We start from the raw sequence: 25,448 nt of genomic DNA, 5'->3' as shown, positions 1-25,448 counted from the left end.
GTGCCACGGTACTAAAACGTGGTTCCCCACCTGGACAGGTTCCGACCCAACTCTTCAACCCTCACACCCATGGATGTAAACTACATATACTAGAACACTGAAGTCCAGACTTCTTGTCATTTTGTGTTCGTTGTGTCCGCCTGCATCCCCCGGATTTGCCTTCTTAGCAACTTTTTAGTTCCACTCTCACAAACGGCTGTCAGTCTCGCAGCACAGGCCAAGGGCCTGGCGTGAAACTAACTAGTCCAGCTCGCCTGGCGTGAAACTAACTAGTCCAGCTCGCCTGGCGTGAAACTGACTACCCCAGCTCGCCTGGCGTGAAACTAACTAGTCCAGCTCGCCTGGTGTGAAACTAACTAGTCCAGCTCGCCTGGCGTGAAACTAACTAGCCCAGCTCGCCTGGCGTGAAACTAACTAGTCCAGCTCGCCTGGCCTGAAACTAACTAGTCCAGCTCGCCTGGCGTGAAACTAACTAGTCCAGCTCGTCTGGCGTGAAACTAACTAGTCCAGCTCGCCTGGCGTGAAACTAACTAGCCCAGCTCGCCTGGCGTGAAACTAACTAGTCCAGCTCGCCTGGTGTGAAACTAACTAGTCCAGCTCGTCTGGCGTGAAACTAACTAGTCCAGCTCGCCTGGCGTGAAACTAACTAGTCCAGCTCGCCTGGCGTGAAACGAACTACCCCAGCTCGCCAGGCGTGAAACTAACTAGTCCAGCTCGCCTGGCGTTAAACTAACTACCCCAGCTCTCCTGGTGTGAAACTAACTAGTCCAGCTCGCCTGGCGTGAAACTAACTAGTCCAGCTCGCCTGGCGTGAACCTAACTAGTCCAGCTCGCCTGGCGTGAAACTAACTACCCCAGCTCGCCTGGCGTGAAACTAACTAGCCCAGCTCGCCTGGCGTGAAACTAACTAGTCCAGCTCGCCTGGCGTGAAACTAACTAGTCCAGCTCGCCTGGCGTGAAACTAACTAGCCCAGCTCGCCTGGTGTGAAACGGACTAGCCCAGCTCGCCTGGCGTGAAACTAACTAGCCCAGCTCGCCTGGCGTGAAACTAACTAGTCCAGCTCGCCTGGCGTGAAACGGACTAGTCCAGCTCGCCTGGCGTGAAACTAACTAGTCCAGCTCGCCTGGCGTGAAACTAACTAGTCCAGCTCGCCTGGCGTGAAACTAACTAGTCCAGCTCGCCTGGCGTGAAACTAACTAGCCCAGCTCGCCTGGTGTGAAACGGACTAGCCCAGCTCGCCTGGCGTGAAACTAACTAGTCCAGCTCGCCTGGCGTGAAACTAACTAGTCCAGCTCGCAGTCGGCTCAAGTAGACAGCTAGAGTCAGAGACGCTGATGAGTCTGTTTGTGAGATGTCGGACAAAGGAAACGTATGAAACGTTTCAATACGGACATCTCCACAGGACCAATCTTCCCTATAGGCCGACATTAAAATACACCCACTGTATGTTTCAATACGGACATCTCCACAGGACCAACCTTCCATATAGACCGACATTAAAATACCACCAACATGCAAACAATACAGTTCTAGAAATGTCCCGGGTTTTTCCCTTTCCGGACCTCACTATAATTCCACCCCTGGTTACGGCCCTGGTTACGGCCCTGCCCACACCATGTCCTCCGAGACGTTATGTTACTATAATTCCACCCCTGGTTACGGCCCTGGTTACGGCCCTGCCCACACCATGTCCTCCGAGACGTTATGTTACTATAATTCCACCCCTGGTTACGGCCCTGGTTACGGCCCTGCCCGCACCATGTCCTCCGAGACGTTATGTTACTATAATTCCACCCCTGGTTACGGCCCTGGTTACGGCCCTGCCCACACCATGTCCTCCGAGACGTTATGTTACTATAATTCCACACCTGGTTACGGCCCTGGTTACGGCCCTGGTTACGGCCCTGGCAACACCATGTCCTCCGAGACGTTATGTTACAGGAACAAAACTAATTTGCTGTTCAACATGTTCCTCATTCGTTTACTTTTATTAATGGGGGGGTGACTTGACCAACAGGTATAGTCACCATATTAGTTCTCTCTGTCACTCTCTGTCATTCTCTGTCACTCTCTGTCACTCTCTGTCACTCTCTGTCACTCTCTGTCACCCTCTGTCACTCTCTGTCACTCTCTGTCACACTCTGTCACTCTCTGTCATTCTCTGTCATTCTCTGTCACTCTCTGTCACTCTCTGTCACTCTCTGTCATTCTCTGTCACTCTCTGTCACTCTCTGTCACTCTCTGTCACTCTCTGTCACTCTCTGTCACTCTCTGTCACACTCTGTCACTCTCTGTCACTCTCTCTACCATTCATTTCACCCCAGTATCTCTACTTGCACATTCATCTTCTGCACATCCTACCATTCCAGTGTCTTTTATTTTTATTTATTTATTTATTTCACCTTTATTTAACCAGGTAGGCTAGTAGAGAACAAGTCCTTTATTTAACCAGGTAGGCTAGTAGAGAACAAGTCCTTTATTTAACCAGGTAGGCTAGTAGAGAACAAGTCCTTTATTTAACCAGGTAGGCTAGTTGAGAACAAGTCCTTTATTTAACCAGGTAGGCTAGTAGAGAACAAGTCCTTTATTTAACCAGGTAGGCTAGTTGAGAACAAGTCCTTTATTTAACCAGGTAGGTTAGTTGAGAACAAGTCCTTTATTTAACCAGGTAGGCTAGTTGAGAACAAGTCCTTTATTTAACCAGGTAGGCTAGTTGAGAACAAGTCCTTTATTTAACCAGGTAGGCTAGTTGAGAACAAGTCCTTTATTTAACCAGGTAGGCTAGTTGAGAACAAGTCCTTTATTTAACCAGGTAGGCTAGTTGAGAACAAGTCCTTTATTTAACCAGGTAGGCTAGTTGAGAACAAGTCCTTTATTTAACCAGGTAGGCAAGTTGAGAACAAGTTCTCATTTACAATTGCGACCTGGCCAAGATAAAGCAAAGCAGTTCGACAACATACAACAACACAGAGTTACACATGGAATAAACAACATACAATCAATAATACAGTAGAAAAAAATAAGACTATATACAATGTGATCAAATGATGTGAGATAAGGGAGGTAAAGGCAAAAAATGCCATGGTGGCAAAGTAAATAAAGTATAGCAAGAAAAACACTGGAATGGTAGATTTGTAGTTTGAAGAAAGTTAAAGTTAAAATATAAATATAAATAATATGGTGCAAAATAAATAAAATTAATAAATACAGTAGGGAAGAGGTAGTAGTTTGGGCTAAATTATAGATGGTCTATGTACAGGTGCAGTGATCTGTGAGCTGCTCTGACAGCTGGTGCTTAAAGCTAGTGAGGGAGATAAGTGTTTCCAGTTTCAGAGATTTTTGTAGTTCGTTCCAATCATTGGCAGCAGAGAACTGGAAGGAGAGGCGGCCAAAGGAGGAATTGGCTTTGGGGGTGACCAGAGAGATATACCTGCTGGAGCGCGTGCTACAGGTGGGTGCTGCTATGGTGACCAGTGAGCGGAGATAAGGGGGGACTTTACCTAGCAGGGTCTTGTAGATGACCTGGAGCCAATGTGTTTGGCGACGATGATGAAGTGAAGGCCAGCCAACGAGAGCATACAGGTCGCAGTGGTGGGTTGTATATGGGGCTTTGGTGACAAAACGGATGGCACTGTGATAGACTGCATCCAGCTTGTTGAGTAGGGTATTGGAGGCTATTTTGTAAATGACATCGCCGAAGTCGAGGATTGGTAGGATGGTCAGTTTTACGAGGGTATGTTTGGCAGCATGAGTGAAGGATGCTTTGTTGCGAAATAGGAAGCCAATTCTAGATTTCACTTTGGATTGTAGATGATTGATGTGAGTCTGGAAGGAGAGTTTACAGTCTAACCAGACACCTAGGTATTTGTAGTTGTCCACAAATTCTAAGTTAGAACCGTCCAGAGAAGTTATGCTGGATGGGCGGGCAGGTGCAGGCAGCGATCGGTTGAAGAGCATGCATTTAGTTTTACTTGTGTTTAGGAGCAGTTGGAGACCACGGAAGGAGAGTTGAATGGCATTGAAGCTCGTCTGGAGGGTTGTTAACACAGTGTCCAAAGAAGGGCCAGAAGTATACAGAATGGTGTCGTCTGCGTAGGGTGGATCAGAGATTCACCAGCAGCAAGAGCGACATCATTTATGTATACAGAGAAAAGAGTTGGCCCAAGAATTGAACCCTGTGGTACCCCCATAGAGACTGCCAGAGGTCCAGACAGTAGGCCCTCCGATTTGACACACTGAACTCTGTCAGAGAAGTAGTTGGTGAACCAGGCGACGCAATCGTTTGAGAAACCAAGGCTACTAAGTCTGCCGATGAGGATGTGGTGATTAACAGAGTCAAAAGCTTTGGCCAGGTCAATGAATACGGCAGCACAGTATTGTTTCTTATCGATGGCGGTCTAATTGCTATATTGTAATTACTTTGCCAACATGGCCTATTTATTGCCTTAACTTACCTCATTTGCACTCACTGTATATAGACTCTTTTGTTTTCTTTTGTTCTACTGCATCATTGATTGTATGTTGTTTTACTCCATGTGTAACTCTGTGTTGTTGTATGTTGTCGAATTGCTTTGCTTTATCTTGGCCAGGTCGCAGTTGGAAATGAGAACTTGTTCTCAACTAGCCTACCTGGTTAAATAAAGGACTTGTTCTCTACTAGCCACCTGGTTAAATAAAGGACTTGTTCTCTACTAGCCTACCTGGTTAAATAAAGGACTTGTTCTCAACTAGCCTACCTGGTTAAATAAAGGACTTGTTCTCTACTAGTCTACCTGGTTAAATAAAGGACTTGTTCTCAACTAGCCTACCTGGTTAAATAAAGGACTTGTTCTCTACTAGCCTACCTGGTTAAATAAAGGACTTGTTCTCTACTAACCTACCTGGTTAAATAAAGGTGAAATAAAATAATAAAAGACAGGCTGCAAAAGCAGATTATTTATTTGAGTAACGTAACATTTCATAAATTATGATTCTCTTCTTGATCTGGACCTTCAGGATTCCTGCTGCCACCCCAGCCCTCAGCCTAACACATTCTATAGAGCTCACCCCATTCTATAGAGCTCACCCCATTCTATAGAGCTCACCCCATTCTATAGAACTCACCCCATTCTATAGAACTCACCCCATTCTATAGAACTCACCCCATTCTATAGAACTCACACCATTCTATAGAACTCACCCCAGCCCTCAGCATAACACATTCTATAGAACTCACCCCATTCTATAGAACTCACCCCAGCCCTCAGCATAACACATTCTATAGAGCTCACCCAATTCTATAGAGCTCACCCCATTCTATAGAACTCACCCCATTCTATAGAACTCACCCCATTCTATAGAACTCACCCCATTCTATAGAACTCACCCCAGCCCTCAGCATAACACATTCTATAGAACTCACCCCATTCTATAGAACTCACCCCATTCTATAGAACTCACCCCATTCTATAGAACTCACCCCAGCCCTCAGCCTAACACATTCTATAGAGCTCACCCCAGCCCTCAGCCTAAAACATTCTATAGAACTCACCCCATTCTATAGAACTCACCCCATTCTATAGAACTCACCCCATTCTATAGAGCTCACCCCATTCTATAGAACTCACCCCAGCCCTCAGCCTAAAACATTCTATAGAACTCACCCCATTCTATAGAACTCACCCCAGCCCTCAGCATAACACATTCTATAGAACTCACACCATTCTATAGAACTCACCGCATTCTATAGAACTCACCCCAGCCCTCAGCATAACACATTCTATAGAACTCACCCCATTCTATAGAACTCACCCCATTCTATAGAACTCACACCATTCTATAGAACTCACCGCATTCTATAGAACTCACCCCAGCCCTCAGCATAACACATTCTATAGAACTCACCCCATTCTATAGAACTCACCCCATTCTATAGAGCTCACCCCATTCTATAGAACTCACCCCATTCTATAGAGCTCACCCCATTCTATAGAACTCACCTCATTCTATAGAACTCACCCCATTCTATAGAACTCACCCAAGCCCTCAGCATAACACATTCTATAGAACTCACCCCATTCTATAGAACTCACCCCATTCTATAGAACTCACCCCATTCTATAGAGCTCACCCCATTCTATAGAACTCACCCCATTCTATAGAACTCACCCCATTCTATAGAACTCACCCCAGCCCTCAGCATAACACATTCTATAGAACTCACCCCATTCTATAGAACTCACCCCATTCTATAGAGCTCACCCCATTCTATAGAACTCACCCCATTCTATAGAACTCACCCCATTCTATAGAACTCACCCCATTCTATAGAGCTCACCCCATTCTATAGAACTCACCCCATTCTATAGAACTCACCCCATTCTATAGAACTCACCCCATTCTATAGAACTCACCCCAGCCCTCAGCATAACACATTCTATAGAACTCACCCCATTCTATAGAACTCACCCCAGCCCTCAGCCTAACACATTCTATAGAACTCACCCCAATCTATAGAACTCACCCCATTCTATAGAACTCACCCCAGCCCTCAGCATAACACATTCTATAGAACTCACCCCAGCCCTCAGCATAACACATTCTATAGAACTCACCCCATTCTATAGAACTCACCCCATTCTATAGAACTCACCCCAGCCCTCAGCATAACACATTCTATAGAGCTCACCCCATTCTATAGAACTCACCCCAGCCCTCAGAATAACACATTCTATAGAACTCACCCCATTCTATAGAACTCACCCCATTCTATAGAACTCACACCATTCTATAGAACTCACCCCAGCCCTCAGCCTAACACATTCTATAGAACTCACCCCAGCCCTCAGCATAACACATTCTATAGAACTCACACCATTCTATAGAACTCACCCCATTCTATAGAACTCACCACATTCTATAGAACTCACCCCATTCTATAGAACTCACCCCATTCTATAGAACTCACCCCATTCTGTAGAACTCACCCCATTCTATAGAACTCACCCCAGCCCTCAGCTTAACACATTCTATAGAGCTCACCCCATTCTATAGAACTCACCCCATTCTATAGAACTCACCCCAGCCCTCAGCATAACACATTCTATAGAGCTCACCCCATTCTATAGAACTCACCCCATTCTATAGAACTCACCCCATTCTATAGAACTCACCCCAGCCCTCAGTATAACACATTCTATAGAACTCACACCATTCTATAGAACTCACAACATTCTATAGAGCTCACACCATTCTATAGAACTCACACCATTCTGTAGAACTCACACCATTCTGTAGAACTCACACCCTTCTATAGAACTCACACCATTCTATAGAACTCACACCATTCTGTAGAACTCACACCATTCTGTAGAACTCACACCATTCTGTAGAACTCACACCGTTCTGTAGAACTCACACCATTCTATAGAGCTCACACCATTCTATAGAACTCACACCATTCTGTAGAACTCACACTAATCTATAGAACTCACACTATTCTATAGAACTCACACCATTCTATAGAACTCACACCATTCTATAGAACTCACATCATTCTGTAGAACTCACACCAGCCCTCAGCATAACACATTCTATAGAACTCACACCATTCTATAGAACTCAGCATAACACATTCTATAGAACTCACACCATTCTATAGAACTCACACCATTCTATAGAACTCACACCATTCTATAGAACTCATACCATTCTATTGAACTCACACTATTCTATAGAACTCACACCATTCTATAGAACTCACACCATTCTGTAGAACTCACACCATTCTATAGAACTCACACCATTCTATAGAACTCACACCATTCTATAGAACTCACACCATTCTATAGAACTCACACCATTCTGTAGAACTCACACCATTCTATAGAACTCACACCATTCTATATAACTCACACCATTCTGTAGAACTCACACCATTGTGTAGAAATCACACCATTCTATAGAACTCACACCATTCTATATAACTCACAAAATTCTGTAGAACTCACACCATTCTATAGAACTCACACCATTCTATAGAACTCACACCATTCTATAGAACTCATACCATTCTATTGAACTCACACTATTCTATAGAACTCACACCATTCTATAGAACTCACACCATTCTGTAGAACTCACACCATTCTATAGAACTCACACCATTCTATAGAACTCATACCATTCTATTGAACTCACACTATTCTATAGAACTCACACCATTCTATAGAACTCACACCATTCTGTAGAACTCACACCATTCTATAGAACTCACACCATTCTATATAACTCACACCATTCTGTAGAACTCACACCATTGTGTAGAAATCACACCATTCTATAGAACTCACACCATTCTATAGAACTCATACCATTCTATTGAACTCACACTATTCTATATAACTCACAAAATTCTGTAGAACTCACACCATTCTGTAGAACTCACACCATTCTGTAGAAATCACACCATTCTATAGAGCTCACACCATTCTGTAGAACTCACACCATTCTATAGAACTCACACCATTCTATAGAACTCACACCATTCTGTAGAACTCGCACTATTCTGTAGAACTCACACCATTCTGTAGAACTCACACCATTCTGTAGAACTCATTCTATAGAACTCACACCATTCTGTAGAACTCACACTATTCTGTAGAACTCACACCATTCTATAGAACTCACACCATTCTTTAGAAATCACACCATTCTATAGAACTCACATCATTCTGTAGAACTCACACCATTCTATAGAGCTCACACCATTCTATAGAACTCACACCATTCTATAGAACTCACACTATTCTATAGAACTCACACCATTCTATAGAACTCACACCATTCTGTAGAACTCACACCATTCTATAGAACTCACACCATTCTGTAGAACTCACACCATTCTGTAGAAATCACACCATTCTATAGAACTCACACCATTCTATAGAACTCACACCATTCTGTAGAACTCACACCATTCTATAGAACTCACACCATTCTATATAACTCACAACATTCTGTAGAACTCATACCATTCTGTAGAACTCACACCATTCTGTAGAAATCACACCATTCTATAGAACTCACACCATTCTATATAACTCACAACATTCTGTAGAACTCACACCATTCTGTAAAACTCACACCATTCTGTAGAAATCACACCATTCTATAGAACTCACACCATTCTATAGAACTCACACCATTCTGTAGAACTCACACCATTCTATAGAACTCACACCATTCTATAGAACTCACACCATTCTGTAGAACTCGCACTATTTTGTAGAACTCACACCACTCTGTAGAACTCACACCATTCTATAGAACTCACACAATTCTGTAGAACTCACACCATTCTATAGAACCCACACCATTCTGTAGAACTCACGCCATTCTATAGAACTCACACCATTCTATAGAACTCACGCCATTCTGTAGAACTCATTCTATAGAACTCACACCATTCTGTAGAACTCACACTATTCTGTAGAAATCACACCATTCTATAGAACTCACACCATTCTATAGAACTCACACCATTCTGTAGAACTCACACCATTCTATAGAACTCACACCATTCTATAGAACTCACACCATTCTGTAGAACTCGCACTATTTTGTATTACTCACACCACTCTGTAGAACTCACACCATTCTATAGAACTCACACAATTCTGTAGAACTCACACCATTCTATAGAACCCACACCATTCTGTAGAACTCACGCCATTCTATAGAACTCACACCATTCTGTAGAACTCACACTATTCTGTAGAACTCACACCATTCTATAGAACTCACACCATTCTTTAGAAATCACACCATTCTATAGAACTCACACCATTCTATAGAACTCACACCATTCTATAGAACTCACACCATTCTGTAGAACTCGCACTATTTTGTAGAACTCACACCACTCTGTAGAACTCACACCATTCTATAGAACTCACACAATTCTGTAGAACTCACACCATTCTATAGAACCCACACCATTCTGTAGAACTCACGCCATTCTATAGAACTCACACCATTCTGTAGAACTCACACTATTCTGTAGAACTCACACCATTCTATAGAACTCACACCATTCTTTAGAAATCACACCATTCTATAGAACTCACACCATTCTGTAGAACTCACACCATTCTATAGAACTCCCACCATTCTGTAGAACTCAACATTCTATAGAACTCACACCATTCTGTAGAACTCACACCATTCTATAGAACTCACACCATTCTGTAGAACTCAACATTATATAGAACTCACACCATTCTGTAGAACTCATTCTATAGAACTCACACCATTCTGTAGAACTCACACCATTCTATAGAACTCACACCATTCTGAAGAACTCACATCCTGTTTGGTTTTTCATTAGAATATGGTTTGCTACATTCTATATGACTGAAATTGGGAGTCTTTAAATTGTGCCATTCAAAGTAATACATGTATGCTAATTTAATTCTGACAATTTCAGAAAATATTGAAATCCATTTTTTTTATGATATTGAGGTCATAATCAGTACATTTTTTGTTAAAAAACAAACAATTAAACCACCATCCCAAAAACTAGGGCTTTTGTTAGGAAACACTTCCATCATGTGGTGGTTATTGTGAATTACTACATCTATATCAGAGGAGAGGAGCACAGACGAGCTCTGGACACCAGCGGTGAAACCAATGCCTGTATGAGAGGGACTGGCAGTGGGCCGATAAAACCCGACGCGCAAACATCCAACAGGCAAGAAACAGACGGGGTTGGCTTACTACCAAAGGATTATTCACAACATGTTCGCTATATTTCCTATTCAAAATGTTAAAACTGGAAACATGAATACAATTTGCACAATAAAGCATTTTGCTTGTCTTTCAAATAAATTTTACAATTATTGGTTAGCTAGCTATAGATATAAAATCTAATCAAATTGTATTGTCTCATACACATATTTTGTAGATGTTATTACAGATGCAGAGAAACGCTTACGTTTCTAGTTTTTTGCCCCTGCAAATCGGTGGCGTACTGCGTCATCCCACTCCCTCTTCTGATTGGTCGTTTCCACACAGACCGTAAACCGGCGTACTGCGTCATCACACTCACTCATCTGATTGGTCGAGTGGGCGGGACATCTGACTTTGTGGATGTGGTAACTAGAGACGACCCTAGTTTATCTCAGGAACAGGATATAGCTGGGTGAACAGGAACAGGAACAGGATATAGCTGGGTGAACAGGAACAGGATATAGCTGGGTGCACAGGAACAGGATATAGCTGGGTGAACAGGAACAGGATATAGCTGGGTGCACAGGAACAGGAACAGGATATAGCTGGGTGAACAGGAACAGGATATAGCTGGGTGCACAGGAACAGGAACAGGATATAGCTGGGTGAACAGGAACAGGATATAGCTGGGTATACAGGAACAGGATATAGCTGGGTGAACAGGAACAGGATATAGCTGGGTGCACAGGAACAGGATATAGCTGGGTGAACAGGAACAGGATATAGCTGGGTGAACAGGAACAGGATATAGCTGGGTGAACAGGAACAGGATATAGCTGGGTGCACAGGAACAGGATATAGCTGGGTGCACAGGAACAGGATATAGCTGGGTGCACAGGAACAGGATATAGCTGGGTGAACAGGAACAGGATATAGCTGGGTATACAGGAACAGGATATAGCTGGGTGCACAGGAACAGGATATAGCTGGGTATACAGGAACAGGATATAGCTGGGTGCACAGGAACAGGATATAGCTGGGTGAACAGGAACAGGATATAGCTGGGTGAACAGGAACAGGATATAGCTGGGTGAACAGGAACAGGATATAGCTGGGTGAACAGGAACAGGATATAGCTGGGTATACAGGAACAGGATATAGCTGGGTGAACAGGAACAGGATATAGCTGGGTGAACAGGAACAGGATATAGCTGGGTGAACAGGAACAGGATATAGCTGGGTATACAGGAACAGGATATAGCTGGGTGAACAGGAACAGGATAATCCTCATGTCAACGCTATCTGCCTATAGGCTGAGGGATTAGGAGAGTCTTTCCCTAGTTTCCGTATCGGCACCAGTACTTCCTGCTTCCAACTGTCAGGCAGCTTCCCTTCCTGCCACAACTCCTTCTCACCACTATATAGCGCATTGAAAAGGCAAATTAAGTCTTCTTCTTCTGTGGTGTTTTAGGGGGCGGACTACACCAGAAACGGTGTCTCCTACGGAGATTGTGAAAGCCGGTTAAATGGCGTCCCTTCACAAGGAACCAAGCTGTACGTCAGGACGAGTCTGTGACAGTAGAAGGGGAAGTTTGACGATTTTTGTCTGATCCATTTGAGGTTTCAGGGTGGGTGAAAACAGAGTCGGGGTGCTGTGGGATCGGTGAGGGGAACCAGAAGTGGTCTTGTGATTAATTGTTTGTGTTTTTCTGCAGGTTATAGGGAGAAGGCACTCGGCGTTAAACAGAATGGGGGACAAGAGATGGGAATTGTTTTGCTCTCAAGAAAAGGGCCCCACTGAAAGGAGGGATTACTGGGGGTAAATGTGAAAGGAGGGATTACTGGGGGTAAATGTGAAAGGAGGGATTATTGGGGGTAAATGTGAAAGGAGGGATTACTGGGGGTAAATGTGAAAGGAGGGATTACTGGGGGTAAATGTGAAAGGAGGGATTATTGGGGGTAAATGTGAAAGGAGGGATTACTGGGGGTAAATGTGAAAGGAGGGATTATTGGGGTAAATGTGAAAGGAGGGATTACTGGGGGTAAATGTGAAAGGAGGGATTACTGGGGGTAAATGTGAAAGGAGGGATTACTGGGGGTAGAGGTAAATGTGAAAGGAGGGATTATTGGGGGTAAATGTGAAAGGAGGGATTACTGGGGGTAGAGGTAAATGTGAAAGGAGGGATTACTGGGGGTAAATGTGAAAGGAGGGATTACTGGGGGTAAATGTGAAAGGAGGGATTATTGGGGGTAGAGGTAAATGTGAAAGGAGGGATTACTGGGGGTAAATGTGAAAGGAGGGATTATTGGGGGTAAATGTGAAAGGAGGGATTACTGGGGGTAGAGGTAAATGTGAAAGGAGGGATTATTGGGGGTAAATGTGAAAGGAGGGATTACTGGGGGTAAATGTGAAAGAAGGGATTACTGGGGGTAAATGTGAAAGGAGGGATTATTGGGGGTAAATGTGAAAGGAGTGATTACTGGGGGTAGAGGTAAATGTGAAAGGAGGGATTATTGGGGGTAAAGGTGAAAGGAGGGATTACTGGGGGTAAATGTGAAAGGAGGGATTACTGGGGGTAAATGTGAAAGGAGGGATTATTGGGGGTAGAGGTAAATGTGAAAGGAGGGATTACTGGGGGTAAATGTGAAAGGAGGGATTATTGGGGGTAAATGTGAAAGGAGGGATTACTGGGGGTAGAGGTAAATGTGAAAGGAGGGATTATTGGGGGTAAATGTGAAAGGAGGGATTACTGGGGGTAGAGGTAAATGTGAAAGGAGGGATTACTGGGGGTAAATGTGAAAGGAGGGATTACTGGGGTAAATGTGAAAGGAGGGATTACTGGGGGTAAATGTGAAAGAAGGGATTACTGGGGGTAAATGTGAAAGGAGGGATTATTGGGGGTAAATGTGAAAGGAGTGATTACTGGGGGTAGAGGTAAATGTGAAAGGAGGGATTATTGGGGGTAAATGTGAAAGGAGGGATTACTGGGGGTAAATGTGAAAGGAGGGATTACTGGGGGTAAATGTGAAAGGAGGGATTACTGGGGGTAAATGTGAAAGGAGGGATTACTGGGGGTAAATGTGAAAGGAGTGATTACTGGGGGTAAATGTGAAAGGAGGGATTATTGGGGGTAGAGGTAAATGTGAAAGGAGGGATTATTGGGGGTAAATGTGAAAGGAGAGATTACTGGGGGTAAATGTGAAAGGAGGGATTACTGGGGGTAAATGTGAAAGGAGAGATTATGGGGGTAAATGTGAAAGGAGGGATTATTGGGGGTAAATGTGAAAGGAGAGATTATGGGGGTAGAGGTAAATGTGAAAGCTGATCAACTGAAAGGGAAGATTCCCTGGCGTTTGTGATGCTCGTTGTTTAGTGCGACTCAGACACGGTGGCGTGACTCAGACACGGTGGAGAGACTCAGACACGGTGGCGTGACTCAGACACGGTGGCGTGACTCAGACACGGTGGCGAGACTCAGACACGGTGGCGAGACTCAGACACGGTGGCGAGACTCAGACACGGTGGCGTGACTCAGACACGGTGGAGAGACTCAGACACGGTGGCGTGACTCAGACACGGTGGCGACACTCAGACACGGTGGCGAGACTCAGACACGGTGGCGAGACTCAGACACGGTGGCGTGACTCAGACACGGTGGCGAGACTCAGACACGGTGGCGAGACTCAGACACGGTGGCGTGACTCAGACACGGTGGCGTGACTCAGACACGGTGGCGAGACTCAGACACGGTGGCGTGACTCAGACACGGTGGCGAGACTCAGACACGGTGGCGTGACGGTCAGGGAACACGGTGGCGCGACTCAGACACGGTGGCGCGACTCAGACACGGTGGCGTGACTCAGACACGGTGGCGAGACTCAGACACGGTGGCGAGACTCAGACACGGTGGCGTGACTCAGACACGGTGGCGAGACTCAGACACGGTGGAGAGACTCAGACACGGTGGCGCGACTCAGACACGGTGGCGAGACTCAGACACGGTGGCGTGATTGGAGAAACAGAATAGTCGTTGTCTGTTCTTTTGAGTTTTGATGTTGAGTCTTTGCCCGACAAAGTGATGTTAGGAAATATAAGTTATCCTGTATGAGCTTTTGTGCCGAATAAATTACGTTGTTACAGGTGTCAAGCTGATGGGCATGAGGCAGCAGTGAGGAGATATAGAGCACGAGATAAAGGAAAGTGTAGCATTGGGGAAAGTAGTGGTATGTGTTAATCGTAGGGGTTCCCATGGGGCCTGGGGATATGAAATGTCCCGTGTGAGAGAGAGGCAGGTTGACATTTCCAGGGTTAGACTGGTGCAGAAGATGTCATATGCTGAGGCAGTGATGAAAGTAGAGGAAGATGGGTTAAGGTGGAGGGATCCTGAGAGGAGTGGTGTAGTAGTAGATCTGGACCAGAACAGAGTGGAGTGGTGTAGTAGTAGATCTGTACCAGAACAGAGAGGAGGGGTGTAGTAGTAGATCTGGACCAGAACAGAGAGGAGGGGTGTAGTAGTAGATCTGGACCAGAACAGAGAGGAGTGGTGTAGTAGTAGATCTGGACCAGAACAGAGAGGAGGGGTGTAGTAGTAGATCTGGACCAGAACAGAGAGGAGGGGTGTAGTAGTAGATCTGGACCAGAACAGAGAGGAGGGGTGTAGTAGTAGATCTGGACCAGAACAGAGAGGAGTGGTGTAGTAGTAGATCTGGACCAGAACAGAGAGGAGGGGTGTAGTAGTAGATCTGGACCAGAACAGAGAGGAGGGGTGTAGTAGTAGATCTGGACCAGAACAGAGAGGAGTGGTGTAGTAGTAGATCTGGACCAGAACAGAGAGGAGTGGTGTAGTAGTAGATCTGGACCAGAACAGAGAGGAGTGGTGTAGTAGTAGATCTGTACCAGAACAGAGAGGAGGGGTGTAGTAGTAGATCTGGACCAGAACAGAGAGGAGTGGTGTAGTAGTAGATCTGGACCAGAACAGAGTGGAGTGGTGTAGTAGTAGATCTGGACCAGAACATAGAGGAGTGGTGTAGTAGTAGATCTGGACCAGAACGTAGAGGCGGCGGTGGCAGCAGCAGAGAGGTATTTGATGTGTGTGTTTGAGACTCGACGTCAGAAGAGTTACAAGGTGTGTTAAGTGGCGGCGTCCCGTCCTTTTCATGTCGTTGGCCTGAAGTAAGACTTAATAGGTTTAATTAAATAGCATAGTTTTATTCATACTTGTTGTGAGTGTAGTGTTAGATGGGTATTTACTGTATTCTTAATAGGTTTAATTAAATAGCATAGTATTTATTAATACTTGTTGTGAGTGTAGTGTTAGATGGGTATTTACTGTATTCTTAATAGGTTTAATTAAATAGCATAGTATTTATTAATACTTGTTGTGAGTGTAGTGTTAGATGGGTATTTACTGTATTCTTAATAGGTTTAATTAAATAGTATAGTATTTATTAATACTTGTTGTGAGTGTAGTGTTAGATGGGTATTTACTGTATTCTTAATAGGTTTAATTAAATAGCATAGTATTTATTAATACTTGTTGTGAGTGTAGTGTTAGATGGGTATTTACTGTATTCTTAATAGGTTTAATTAAATAGTATAGTATTTATTAATACTTGTTGTGAGTGTAGTGTTAGATGGTAGGGTATTTACTGTATTCTTAATAGGTTTAATTAAATAGTATAGTATTTATTAATACTTGTTGTGAGTGTAGTGTTAGATGGGTATTTACTGTATTCTTAATAGGTTTAATTAAATAGCATAGTATTTATTAATACTTGTTGTGAGTGTAGTGTTAGATGGGTATTTACTGTATTCTTTGTTGTTGTTCTTGTTGATTTTTTGATTATATAAATATACAAAAATATATTAATCAAAGTATAAGGGATTTATACTCCAGCCTAATAGGTGGCAGGAATGCGACGTTTATTGGATGCCAACCCGCCGTTAAACCTCATCGAAGAAGAAGAAGAAACGTTCCAGCCAATGAAAATGGGAGAAAGCGGTCCCTTCCAGCCAATGAGAAGGTAACCCGGAAGTCTCCTAACGCCTCACATGTTACAGCAGCAGCAAGCATGGTGAAGAGTGGTACACCAGGTGGTAAGATCAACAGACCCAAAACAGTAAGTTACACATATTAAACTCAACTTTATTTTCACATTTACACCAGTATTACTTCATCATAAACTAGAAACTACGAAAAACGGCTCGTTTTAATAATGCTGAAGGTAAAAATGACAAGAAGGTCGTGTTTAGCAAAACGGCTAACTAGCTACGCTGCAGTTAGATTACACGGTATTATTACATTATGACACATTTCAATGTAAACTGGTTACAAAGTTGTTATTTCTAGTAACTACCAGTATGGTACAATGTTGTTACAATGTTGTAACAACGTTTGTTAGTTCTATCTATCAACACTGACACCAAAATGTAACATTTTAATTAAAGATATTCATCAATACTGTCAACGTTATGTGTTTTACTAGTCAGCTAAAAGTCCCAGAAAGCCTTGCTGCCTCTTCGTGTGTGTGTGTGTGTGTGTGTGTGTGTTAGGAGCTGGGGACAGAGGAATCTAACCCATGTGTTTACTAGTCAGCTAAGAGCCCCAGAAAGCCTTGCTGCCTCTTCATGGTGTGTGTGTGTGTGTGTGTGTGTGTGTGTTCATTAGGAGCTGGGCAAGAAGCTCTATCTAACCCATGTGTTTACTAGTCAGCTAAAAGCCCCAGAAAGCCTTGCTGCCTCTTCATGTTGTGGTGTGTGTGTGTGTGTGTGTGTGTGTGTGTGTGTGTGTTCATTAGGAGCTGGGCAGGAAGCTCTACAAGCGGAGGAGGAATCTGTCCCGTGAGAAGAGGAAGAGACACATCAAGGTGGGCGCTGTGGTGGACGAAGGACTCACCACCATCCACCATCTCAGGAAGAGAAAGTAGGTCCTTTCTCCTCCATTCTGTTTGTACCTTCATACTTTAAGCCAGTGGTTGTTAACCAGGGATACCTCGAGGGGATACTTGAAAAGACTCATGAGACCAGGCAGAGCCTAAATGTACTTGGTGGTACAGTCATAGATATATAATAAAACAGTGGTATATTTATGGGTAGATTTAACCAACAAAAGATGGAGAACAACAAGCATGAGCAAACTGCCAAACCAATGAGCCTGTATTCTGACTGGTTGTCCAGGATCCTGACCAGGTGAAGGGTTATGGTTGTCCAGGATCCTGACCAGGTGAAGGGTTGTGGTTGTCCAGGATCCTGACCAGGTGAAGTGGTATTGTTGTCCAGGATCCTGACCAGGTGAAGGGTTGTGGTTGTCCAGGATCCTGACCAGGTGAAGGGTTGTGGTTGTCCAGGATCCTGACCAGGTGAAGGGTTGTGGTTGTCCAGGATCCTGACCAGGCGAAGTGTTGTGGTTGTCCAGGATCCTGACCAGGTGAAGGGTTGTGGTTGTCCAGGATCCTGACCAGGTGAAGTGTTGTGGTTGTCCAGGATCCTGACCAGATGAAGTGTTATGGTTGTCTAGGATCCTGACCAGGTGAAGTGTTTTGGTTGTCCAGGATCCTGACCAGGTGAAGGGTTGTGGTTGTCCAGGATCCTGACCAGGTGAAGTGTTGTGGTTGTCCAGGATCCTGACCAGGTGAAGTGGTATTGTTGTCCAGGATCCTGACCAGGTGAAGTGGTATTGTTGTCCAGGATCCTGACCAGGTGAAGGGTTGTGGTTGTCCAGGATCCTGACCAGGTGAAGTGTTATTGTTGTCCAGGATCCTGACCAGATGAAGTGTTATGGTTGTCTAGGATCCTGACCAGGTGAAGTGTTTTGGTTGTCCAGGATCCTGACCAGGTGAAGGGTTGTGGTTGTCCAGGATCCTGACCAGGTGAAGTGTTGTGGTTGTCCAGGATCCTGACCAGGTGAAGTGGTATTGTTGTCCAGGATCCTGACCAGGTGAAGTGGTATTGTTGTCCAGGATCCTGACCAGGTGAAGTGGTATTGTTGTCCAGGATCCTGACCAGGTGAAGTGTTATAGTTGTCCAGGATCCTGACCAGGTGAAGGGTTTTGGTTGTCCAGGATCCTGACCAGGTGAAGTGTTGTGGTTGTCCAGGATCCTGACCAGGTGAAGTGTTGTGGTTGTCAAGGATCCTGACCAGGTGAAGTGTTGTGGTTGTCCAGGATCCTGACCAGGTGAAGTGTTGTGGTTGTCCAGGATCCTGACCAGGTGAAGGGTTGTGGTTGTTCAGGATCCTGACCAGGTGAAGTGTTATTGTTGTCCAGGATCCTGACCAGATGAAGTGTTATGGTTGTCTAGGATCCTGACCAGGTGAAGTGTTATGGTTGTCCAGGATCCTGACCAGGTGAAGTGTTGTGGTTGTCCAGGGTCCTGACCAGGTGAAGTGTTATTGTTGTCCAGGATCCTGACCAGGTGAAGTGTTGTGGTTGTCCAGGATCCTGACCAGGTGAAGTGTTGTGGTTGTCCAGGATCCTGACCAGGTGAAGGGTTGTTGTTGTCCAGGATCCTGACCAGGTGAAGTGTTGTGGTTGTCCAGGATCTTGACCAGGTGAAGTGTTATTGTTGTCCAGGATCCTGACCAGGTGAAGTGGTATTGTTGTCCAGGATCCTGACCAGGTGAAGTGGTATTGTTGTCCAGGATCCTGACCAGGTGAAGTGTTGTGGTTGTCCAGGATCCTGACCAGATTAAGTGTTATAGTTGTCCAGGATCCTGACCAGGTGAAGTGTTGTGGTTGTCCAGGATCCTGACCAGGTGAAGTGTTATAGTTGTCCAGGATCCAGACCAGATGAAGTGTTATTGTTGTCCAGGATCCTGACCAGGTGAAGTGTTGTGGTTGTGCAGGATCCTGACCAGGTGAAGTGTTGTGGTTGTCCAGGATCCTGACCAGGTGAAGTGTTGTGGTTGTCCAGGATCCTGACCAGGTGAAGTGTTGTTGTCCAGGATCCTGACCAGGTGAAGTGTTGTGGTTGTGCAGGATCCTGACCAGGTGAAGTGTTGTGGTTGTCCAGGATCCTGACCAGGTGAAGTGTTGTTGTTGTCCAGGATCCTGACCAGGTGAAGTGTTGTGGTTGTCCAGGATCCTGACCAGGTGAAGTGTTGTGGTTGTCCAGGATCCTGACCAGATGAAGTCTTATTGTTGTCCAGGATCCTGACCAGGTGAAGTGTTGTTGTTGTCCAGGATCCTGACCAGGTGAAGTGTTGTGGTTGTCCAGGATCCTGACCAGGTGAAGTGTTGTGGTTGTCCAGGATCCTGACCAGGTGAAGTGTTGTGGTTGTCCGGGATCCTGACCAGGTGAAGTGTTGTGGTTGTCCGGGAACCTGACCAGGTGAAGTGTTGTGGTTGTCTGGGATCCTGACCAGGTGAAGTGTTGTGGTTGTCCGGGATCCTGACCAGGTGAAGTGGTATTGTTGTCCAGGATCCTGACCAGATGAAGTGTTATTGTTATCCAGGATCCTGACCAGGTGAAGTGTTGTGGTTGTCCGGGATCCTGACCAGGTGAAGTGTTGTGGTTGTCCGGGATCCTGACCAGGTGAAGTGTTATAGTTGTCCAGGATCCAGACCAGGTGAAGTGGTATTGTTGTCCAGGATCCTGACCAGGTGAAGTGTTGTGGTTGTGCAGGATCCTGACCAGGTGAAGTGTTGTGGTTGTCCAGGATCCTGACCAGGTGAAGTGTTGTGGTTGTCCAGGATCCTGACCAGGTGAAGTGTTGTGGTTGTCCAGGATCCTGACCAGGTGAAGTGTTATGGTTGTCCAGGATCCTGACCAGGTGAAGTGGTATTGTTGTCCAGGATCCTGACCAGGTGAAGTGGTATTGTTGTCCAGGATCCTGACCAGGTGAAGTGTTGTGGTTGTCCAGGATCCTGACCAGGTGAAGTGTTATGGTTGTCCAGGATCTTGACCAGGTGAAGTGTTATTGTTGTCCAGGATCCTGACCAGGTGAAGTGTTATTGTTGTCCAGGATCCTGACCAGGTGAAGTGGTATTGTTGTCCAGGATCCTGACCAGGTGAAGTGGTATTGTTGTCCAGGATCCTGACCAGATGAAGTGGTATTGTTGTCCAGGATCCTGACCAGGTGAAGTGTTGTGGTTGTCCAGGATCCTGACCAGGTGAAGTGTTATAGTTGTCCAGGATCCAGACCAGGTGAAGTGTTATTGTTGTCCAGGATCCTGACCAGGTGAAGTGTTGTGGTTGTCCAGGATCCAGACCAGGTGAAGTGGTATTGTTGTCCAGGATCCTGACCAGGTGAAGTGTTGTGGTTGTCCAGGATCCTGACCAGATGAAGTCTTATTGTTGTCCAGGATCCTGACCAGATGAAGTGGTATTGTTGTCCAGGATCCTGACCAGGTGAAGTGTTGTGGTTGTCCAGGATCCTGACCAGATGAAGTCTTATTGTTGTCCAGGATCCTGACCAGGTGAAGTGTTATAGTTATGAGTCCTAGGCTGTATGGTAGTAGTACCCAGGTCATTGTTGCTGTGGTCTGATTGGCTTATTGACCTGCTTGTGTTTGTTCCTTCGCTCCATCCTCCATCATCGCCGTGTTGCAGTCTGAAAGCGTTGTTGTTGTTTTGTCGTCCCTGCTCAGCTCCAGCCCCAGAGCAAACATCACTCTGTCTGGGAAGAAGAAACACAAGCTGCTCAAACAGCTTCAACACATGAAAGCAGAGAAGGCCGCTATGGAAGGTAAGAAGAAGTGAATAACTATACATTTTTTTTAAACTGAGTTGTTGAATCACATTTCCTCTTGAGTAATCATGTGTTCTCGTATCCACTTCCTGAAAGGTTCAACTCTCCAGCTGTCAATCACAATGTGGAGCGGCTGAGTTTAGTCGCTCCTCTCGCGATGCGGAGCGGCTGAGTTTAGTCGCCTCTCGCGATGCGGAGCAGCTGAGTTTAGTAGCTCCTCTCGCGATGCGGAGCGGCTGAGTTTAGTCGCTCCTCTCGCGATGCGGAGCGGCTGAGTTTAGTCGCCTCTCGCGATGTGGAGCGGCTGAGTTTAGTCGCTCCTCTCGCGATGTGGAGCGGCTGAGTTTAGTCGCCTCTCGCGATGCGGAGCGGCTGAGTTTAGTAGCTCCTCTCGCGATGCGGAGCGGCTGAGTTTAGTCGCCCCTCTCGCGATGCGGAGCGGCTGAGTTTAGTAGCTCCTCTCGCGATGCGGAGCGGCTGAGTTTAGTCGCTCCTCTCGCGATGCGGAGCGGCTGAGTTTAGTCGCCTCTCGCGATGCGGAGCGGCTGAGTTTAGTCGCTCCTCTCGCGATGCGGAGCGGCTGAGTTTAGTCGCCTCTCGCGATGCGGAGCGGCTGAGTTTAGTCGCTCCTCTCGTGATGTGGAGCGGCTGAGTTTATTAGGTACATCTAAGATTTCTCTCTCTCCTTAGTTGAGGCAGCCCCGACGAAGACGAAGGCGGCGGCAGCCCCGACGAAGACGAAGGCGGCGGCAGCCCCGACGAAGACGAAGGCGGCAGCTAGTGACGAGAAAGGGGCTGTGTCCCAGGTGGATGTGGACATGGCAGATATGGAATGAGAAGAGGACTAGAGGAAGATGAGAGACTACAGGAAGATGAGAGACTGTTCTGTTGGCTCCATGTCAAGACCATAAGACCATTCCCCATATTCAGACCGGGCCCCATATTCAGACCGGGCCGGGCCCCATATTCAGAAAGCGTGTTTGTGTATCTGAATGCCGTCATTGTAAATAAGAATTAGTTCTTAACTGACTTGCCTCGTTTTAAATTAAAAAATTAAAAAACAGACAGAATTGGGGGGATTGTTTTGTTTTGTTTCTCTCCACAACAAAGGAGGCATGAATGTGGAATCTGATCTGGAATCAGTGGCCTTGTTCAAACATGGTGGAAGTTAAATTCTGCATCCCAAATGGCTCTCTGTTCCCTAAGGTCCGTCGGTCTCTGGTCAAAAGTAGTCAATTGTGTTCGGGATAGAGACCATGTGGGATCGAACCCAATGACTGCAGTCTCACGTCATGCCTGTAGGTAAACCAAGGTGACCTCTTCATGCCTGTAGGTAAACCAAGGTGACCTCTTCATGCCTGAAGGTAAACCAAGGTGACCTGTTAACATGCCTGTAGGTAAACCAAGGTGGCCTGTTAACATGCCTGAAGGTAAACCAAGGTGGCCTGTTAACATGCCTGTAGGTAAACCAAGGTGACCTGTTAACATGCCTGTAGGTAAACCAAGGTGACCTCTTCATGCCTGAAGGTAAACCAAGGTGACCTCTTCATGCCTGAAGGTAAACCAAGGTGACCTGTTAACATGCCTGAAGGTAAACCAAGGTGGCCTGTTAACATGCCTGAAGGTAAACCAAGGTGACCTCTTCATGCCTGAAGGTAAACCAAGGTGACCTCTTCATGCCTGAAGGTAAACCAAGGTGACCTGTTAACATGCCTGTAGGTAAACCAAGGTGACCTCTTCATGCCTGTAGGTAAACCAAGGTGACCTCTTCATGCCTGAAGGTAAACCAAGGTGACCTGTTAACATGCCTGTAGGTAAACCAAGGTGACCTGTTAACATGCCTGTAGGTAAACCAAGGTGACCTCTTCATGCCTGAAGGTAAACCAAGGTGACCTGTTCATGCCTGAAGGTAAACCAAGGTGACCTCTTCATGCCTGAAGGTAAACCAAGGTGGCCTCTTCATGCCTGAAGGTAAACCAAGGTGACCTCTTCATGCCTGTAGGTAAACCAAGGTGACCTCTTCATGCCTGTAGGTAAACCAAGGTGACCTCTTCATGCCTGTAGGTAAACCAAGGTGACCTCTTCATGCCTGAAGGTAAACCAAGGTGACCTCTTCATGCCTGTAGGTAAACCAAGGTGACCTGTTAACATGCCTGAAGGTAAACCAAGGTGACCTGTTAACATGCCTGAAGGTAAACCAAGGTGACCTCTTCATGCCTGAAGGTAAACCAAGGTGACCTGTTAACATGCCTGAAGGTAAACCAAGGTGGCCTGTTAACATGCCTGTAGGTAAACCAAGGTGACCTGTTAACATGCCTGTAGAAATAACATTATAATTATTCGTTATAACTGTAATACAGAAAGGTTAGTATTTCAGACCTAGCTACACACAGACAGGATATGAAACAGGAAAGGGTTGGCCTAGCTACACACAGACAGGATATGAAACAGGAAAGGGTTGGCCTAGCTACACACAGACAGGATATGAAACAGGAAAGGGTTGGCCTAGCTACACACAGACAGGATATGAAACAGGAAAGGGTTGGCCTAGCTACACACAGACAGGATATGAAACAGGAAAGGGTTGGCCTAGCTACACACAGACAGGATATGTAACAGGAAAGGGTTGGCCTAGCTACACACAGACAGGATATGTAACAGGAAAGGGTTGGCCTAGCTACACACAGACAGGATATGTAACAGGAAAGGGTTGGCCTAGCTACACACAGACAGGATATGTAACAGGAAAGGGTTGGCCTAGCTACACACAGACAGGATATGAAACAGGAAAGGGTTGGCCTAGCTACACACAGACAGGATATGAAACAGGAAAGGGTTGGCCTAGCTACACACAGACAGGATATGAAACAGGAAAGGGTTGGCCTAGCTACACACAGACAGGATATGTAACAGGAAAGGGTTGGCCTAGCTACACACAGACAGGATATGAAACAGGAAAGGGTTGGCCTAGTAGTAGTAGTAGTAGTACACTATATATTAGTAATAGTAGTCGTGCACTAATATAGTAGTAGTACACTATATATTAATAGTAGTAGTAGTGCACTAATATAGTAGTAGTGGTAGTAGTGAACTAATATAGTAGTAGTAGTAGTAGTAGTGCACTATATAGTAGTAGTAGTAGTAGTAGTACACTAATATAGTAGTAGTAGTAGTACACTATATAGTAGTAGTAGTAGTAGTGAACTAATATAGTAGTAGTAGTAGTAGTAGTGCACTATATAGTAGTAGTAGTAGTAGTAGTACACTAATATAGTAGTAGTAGTAGTACACTAATATAGTAGTAGTAGTAGTACACTATATAGTAGTAGTAGTAGTACACTATATAGTAGTAGTAGTACACTATATAGTAGCAGTAGTAGTAGTGCACTAATATAGTAGTAGTAGTACACTAAATAGTAGTAGTAGTGCACTAAATAGTAGTAGTAGTAGTAGTAGTACACTATATAGTAGTAGTAGTAGTAGTGCACTAATATAGTAGTAGTAGTGCACTATATAGTAGTAGTAGTAGTAGTAGTAGTAGTGCACTATATAGTAGTAGTAGTGCACTATATAGTAGTAGTAGTACACTATATAGTAGTAGTAGTAGTAGTGCACTATATAGTAGTAGTAGTAGTAGTACACTATATAGTAGTAGTAGTAGTAGTGCACTATATAGTAGTAGTAGTACACTATATAGTAGTAGTAGTAGTAGTAGTACACTATATAGTAGTAGTAGTAGTGCACTAATATAGTAGTAGTAGTGCACTATATAGTAGTAGTAGTGCACTTTATAGTAGTAGTAGTGCACTATATAGTAGTAGTAGTAGTGTACTAATATAGTATTAGTAGTGCACTATATAGTAGTAGTAGTGCACTATATAGTAGTAGTAGTAGTGTACTAATATAGTAGTAGTAGTGCACTAATATAGTAGTAGTAGTGCACTATATAATAGTAGTAGTAGTAGTGCACTAATATAGTAGTAGTAGTGAACTAATATAGTTGTAGTAGTAGTAGTGCACTAATATAGTAGTAGTAGTGCACTATGTAGTAG

General features: G+C 44.9%; 1 protein-coding gene across 1 annotated transcript; it reads left to right on the top strand.

The window, feature by feature from the left end:
- Positions 1–16,738: 16,738 nt before the first annotated feature.
- Positions 16,739–22,461, top strand: LOC115189835 (uncharacterized protein C11orf98 homolog). The gene is made up of 4 exons (XM_029748345.1): positions 16,739–16,828; positions 17,507–17,631; positions 21,296–21,393; positions 22,087–22,461. The coding sequence occupies exons 1-4, from the start codon at positions 16,781–16,783 to the stop codon at positions 22,230–22,232; spliced, it is 417 nt and encodes a 138-aa protein (XP_029604205.1). The 5' UTR covers positions 16,739–16,780; the 3' UTR covers positions 22,233–22,461.
- The last annotated feature ends 2,987 nt before the right edge of the window (positions 22,462–25,448 follow it).

This window comes from Salmo trutta, unplaced genomic scaffold (genome assembly GCF_901001165.1).
Source record: "Salmo trutta unplaced genomic scaffold, fSalTru1.1, whole genome shotgun sequence".
NCBI lineage: Eukaryota > Metazoa > Chordata > Actinopteri > Salmoniformes > Salmonidae > Salmo > Salmo trutta.
Note: the sequence above shows the minus strand (reverse complement) of the source record. Positions and strands in the feature narration are given on the sequence as shown.

Bases quoted from the DNA above. Each gene is read 5' to 3' on its own strand.
- LOC115189835 (XM_029748345.1), top strand. From the start codon at position 16,781: ATGGTGAAGAGTGGTACACCAGGTGGTAAGATCAACAGACCCAAAACA. The intron at 16,829-17,506 runs GTAAGTTACACA...TGTGTTCATTAG, and splicing joins AGATCAACAGACCCAAAACA to GAGCTGGGCAGGAAGCTCTA. The intron at 17,632-21,295 runs GTAGGTCCTTTC...GTCCCTGCTCAG, and splicing joins CACCATCTCAGGAAGAGAAA to CTCCAGCCCCAGAGCAAACA.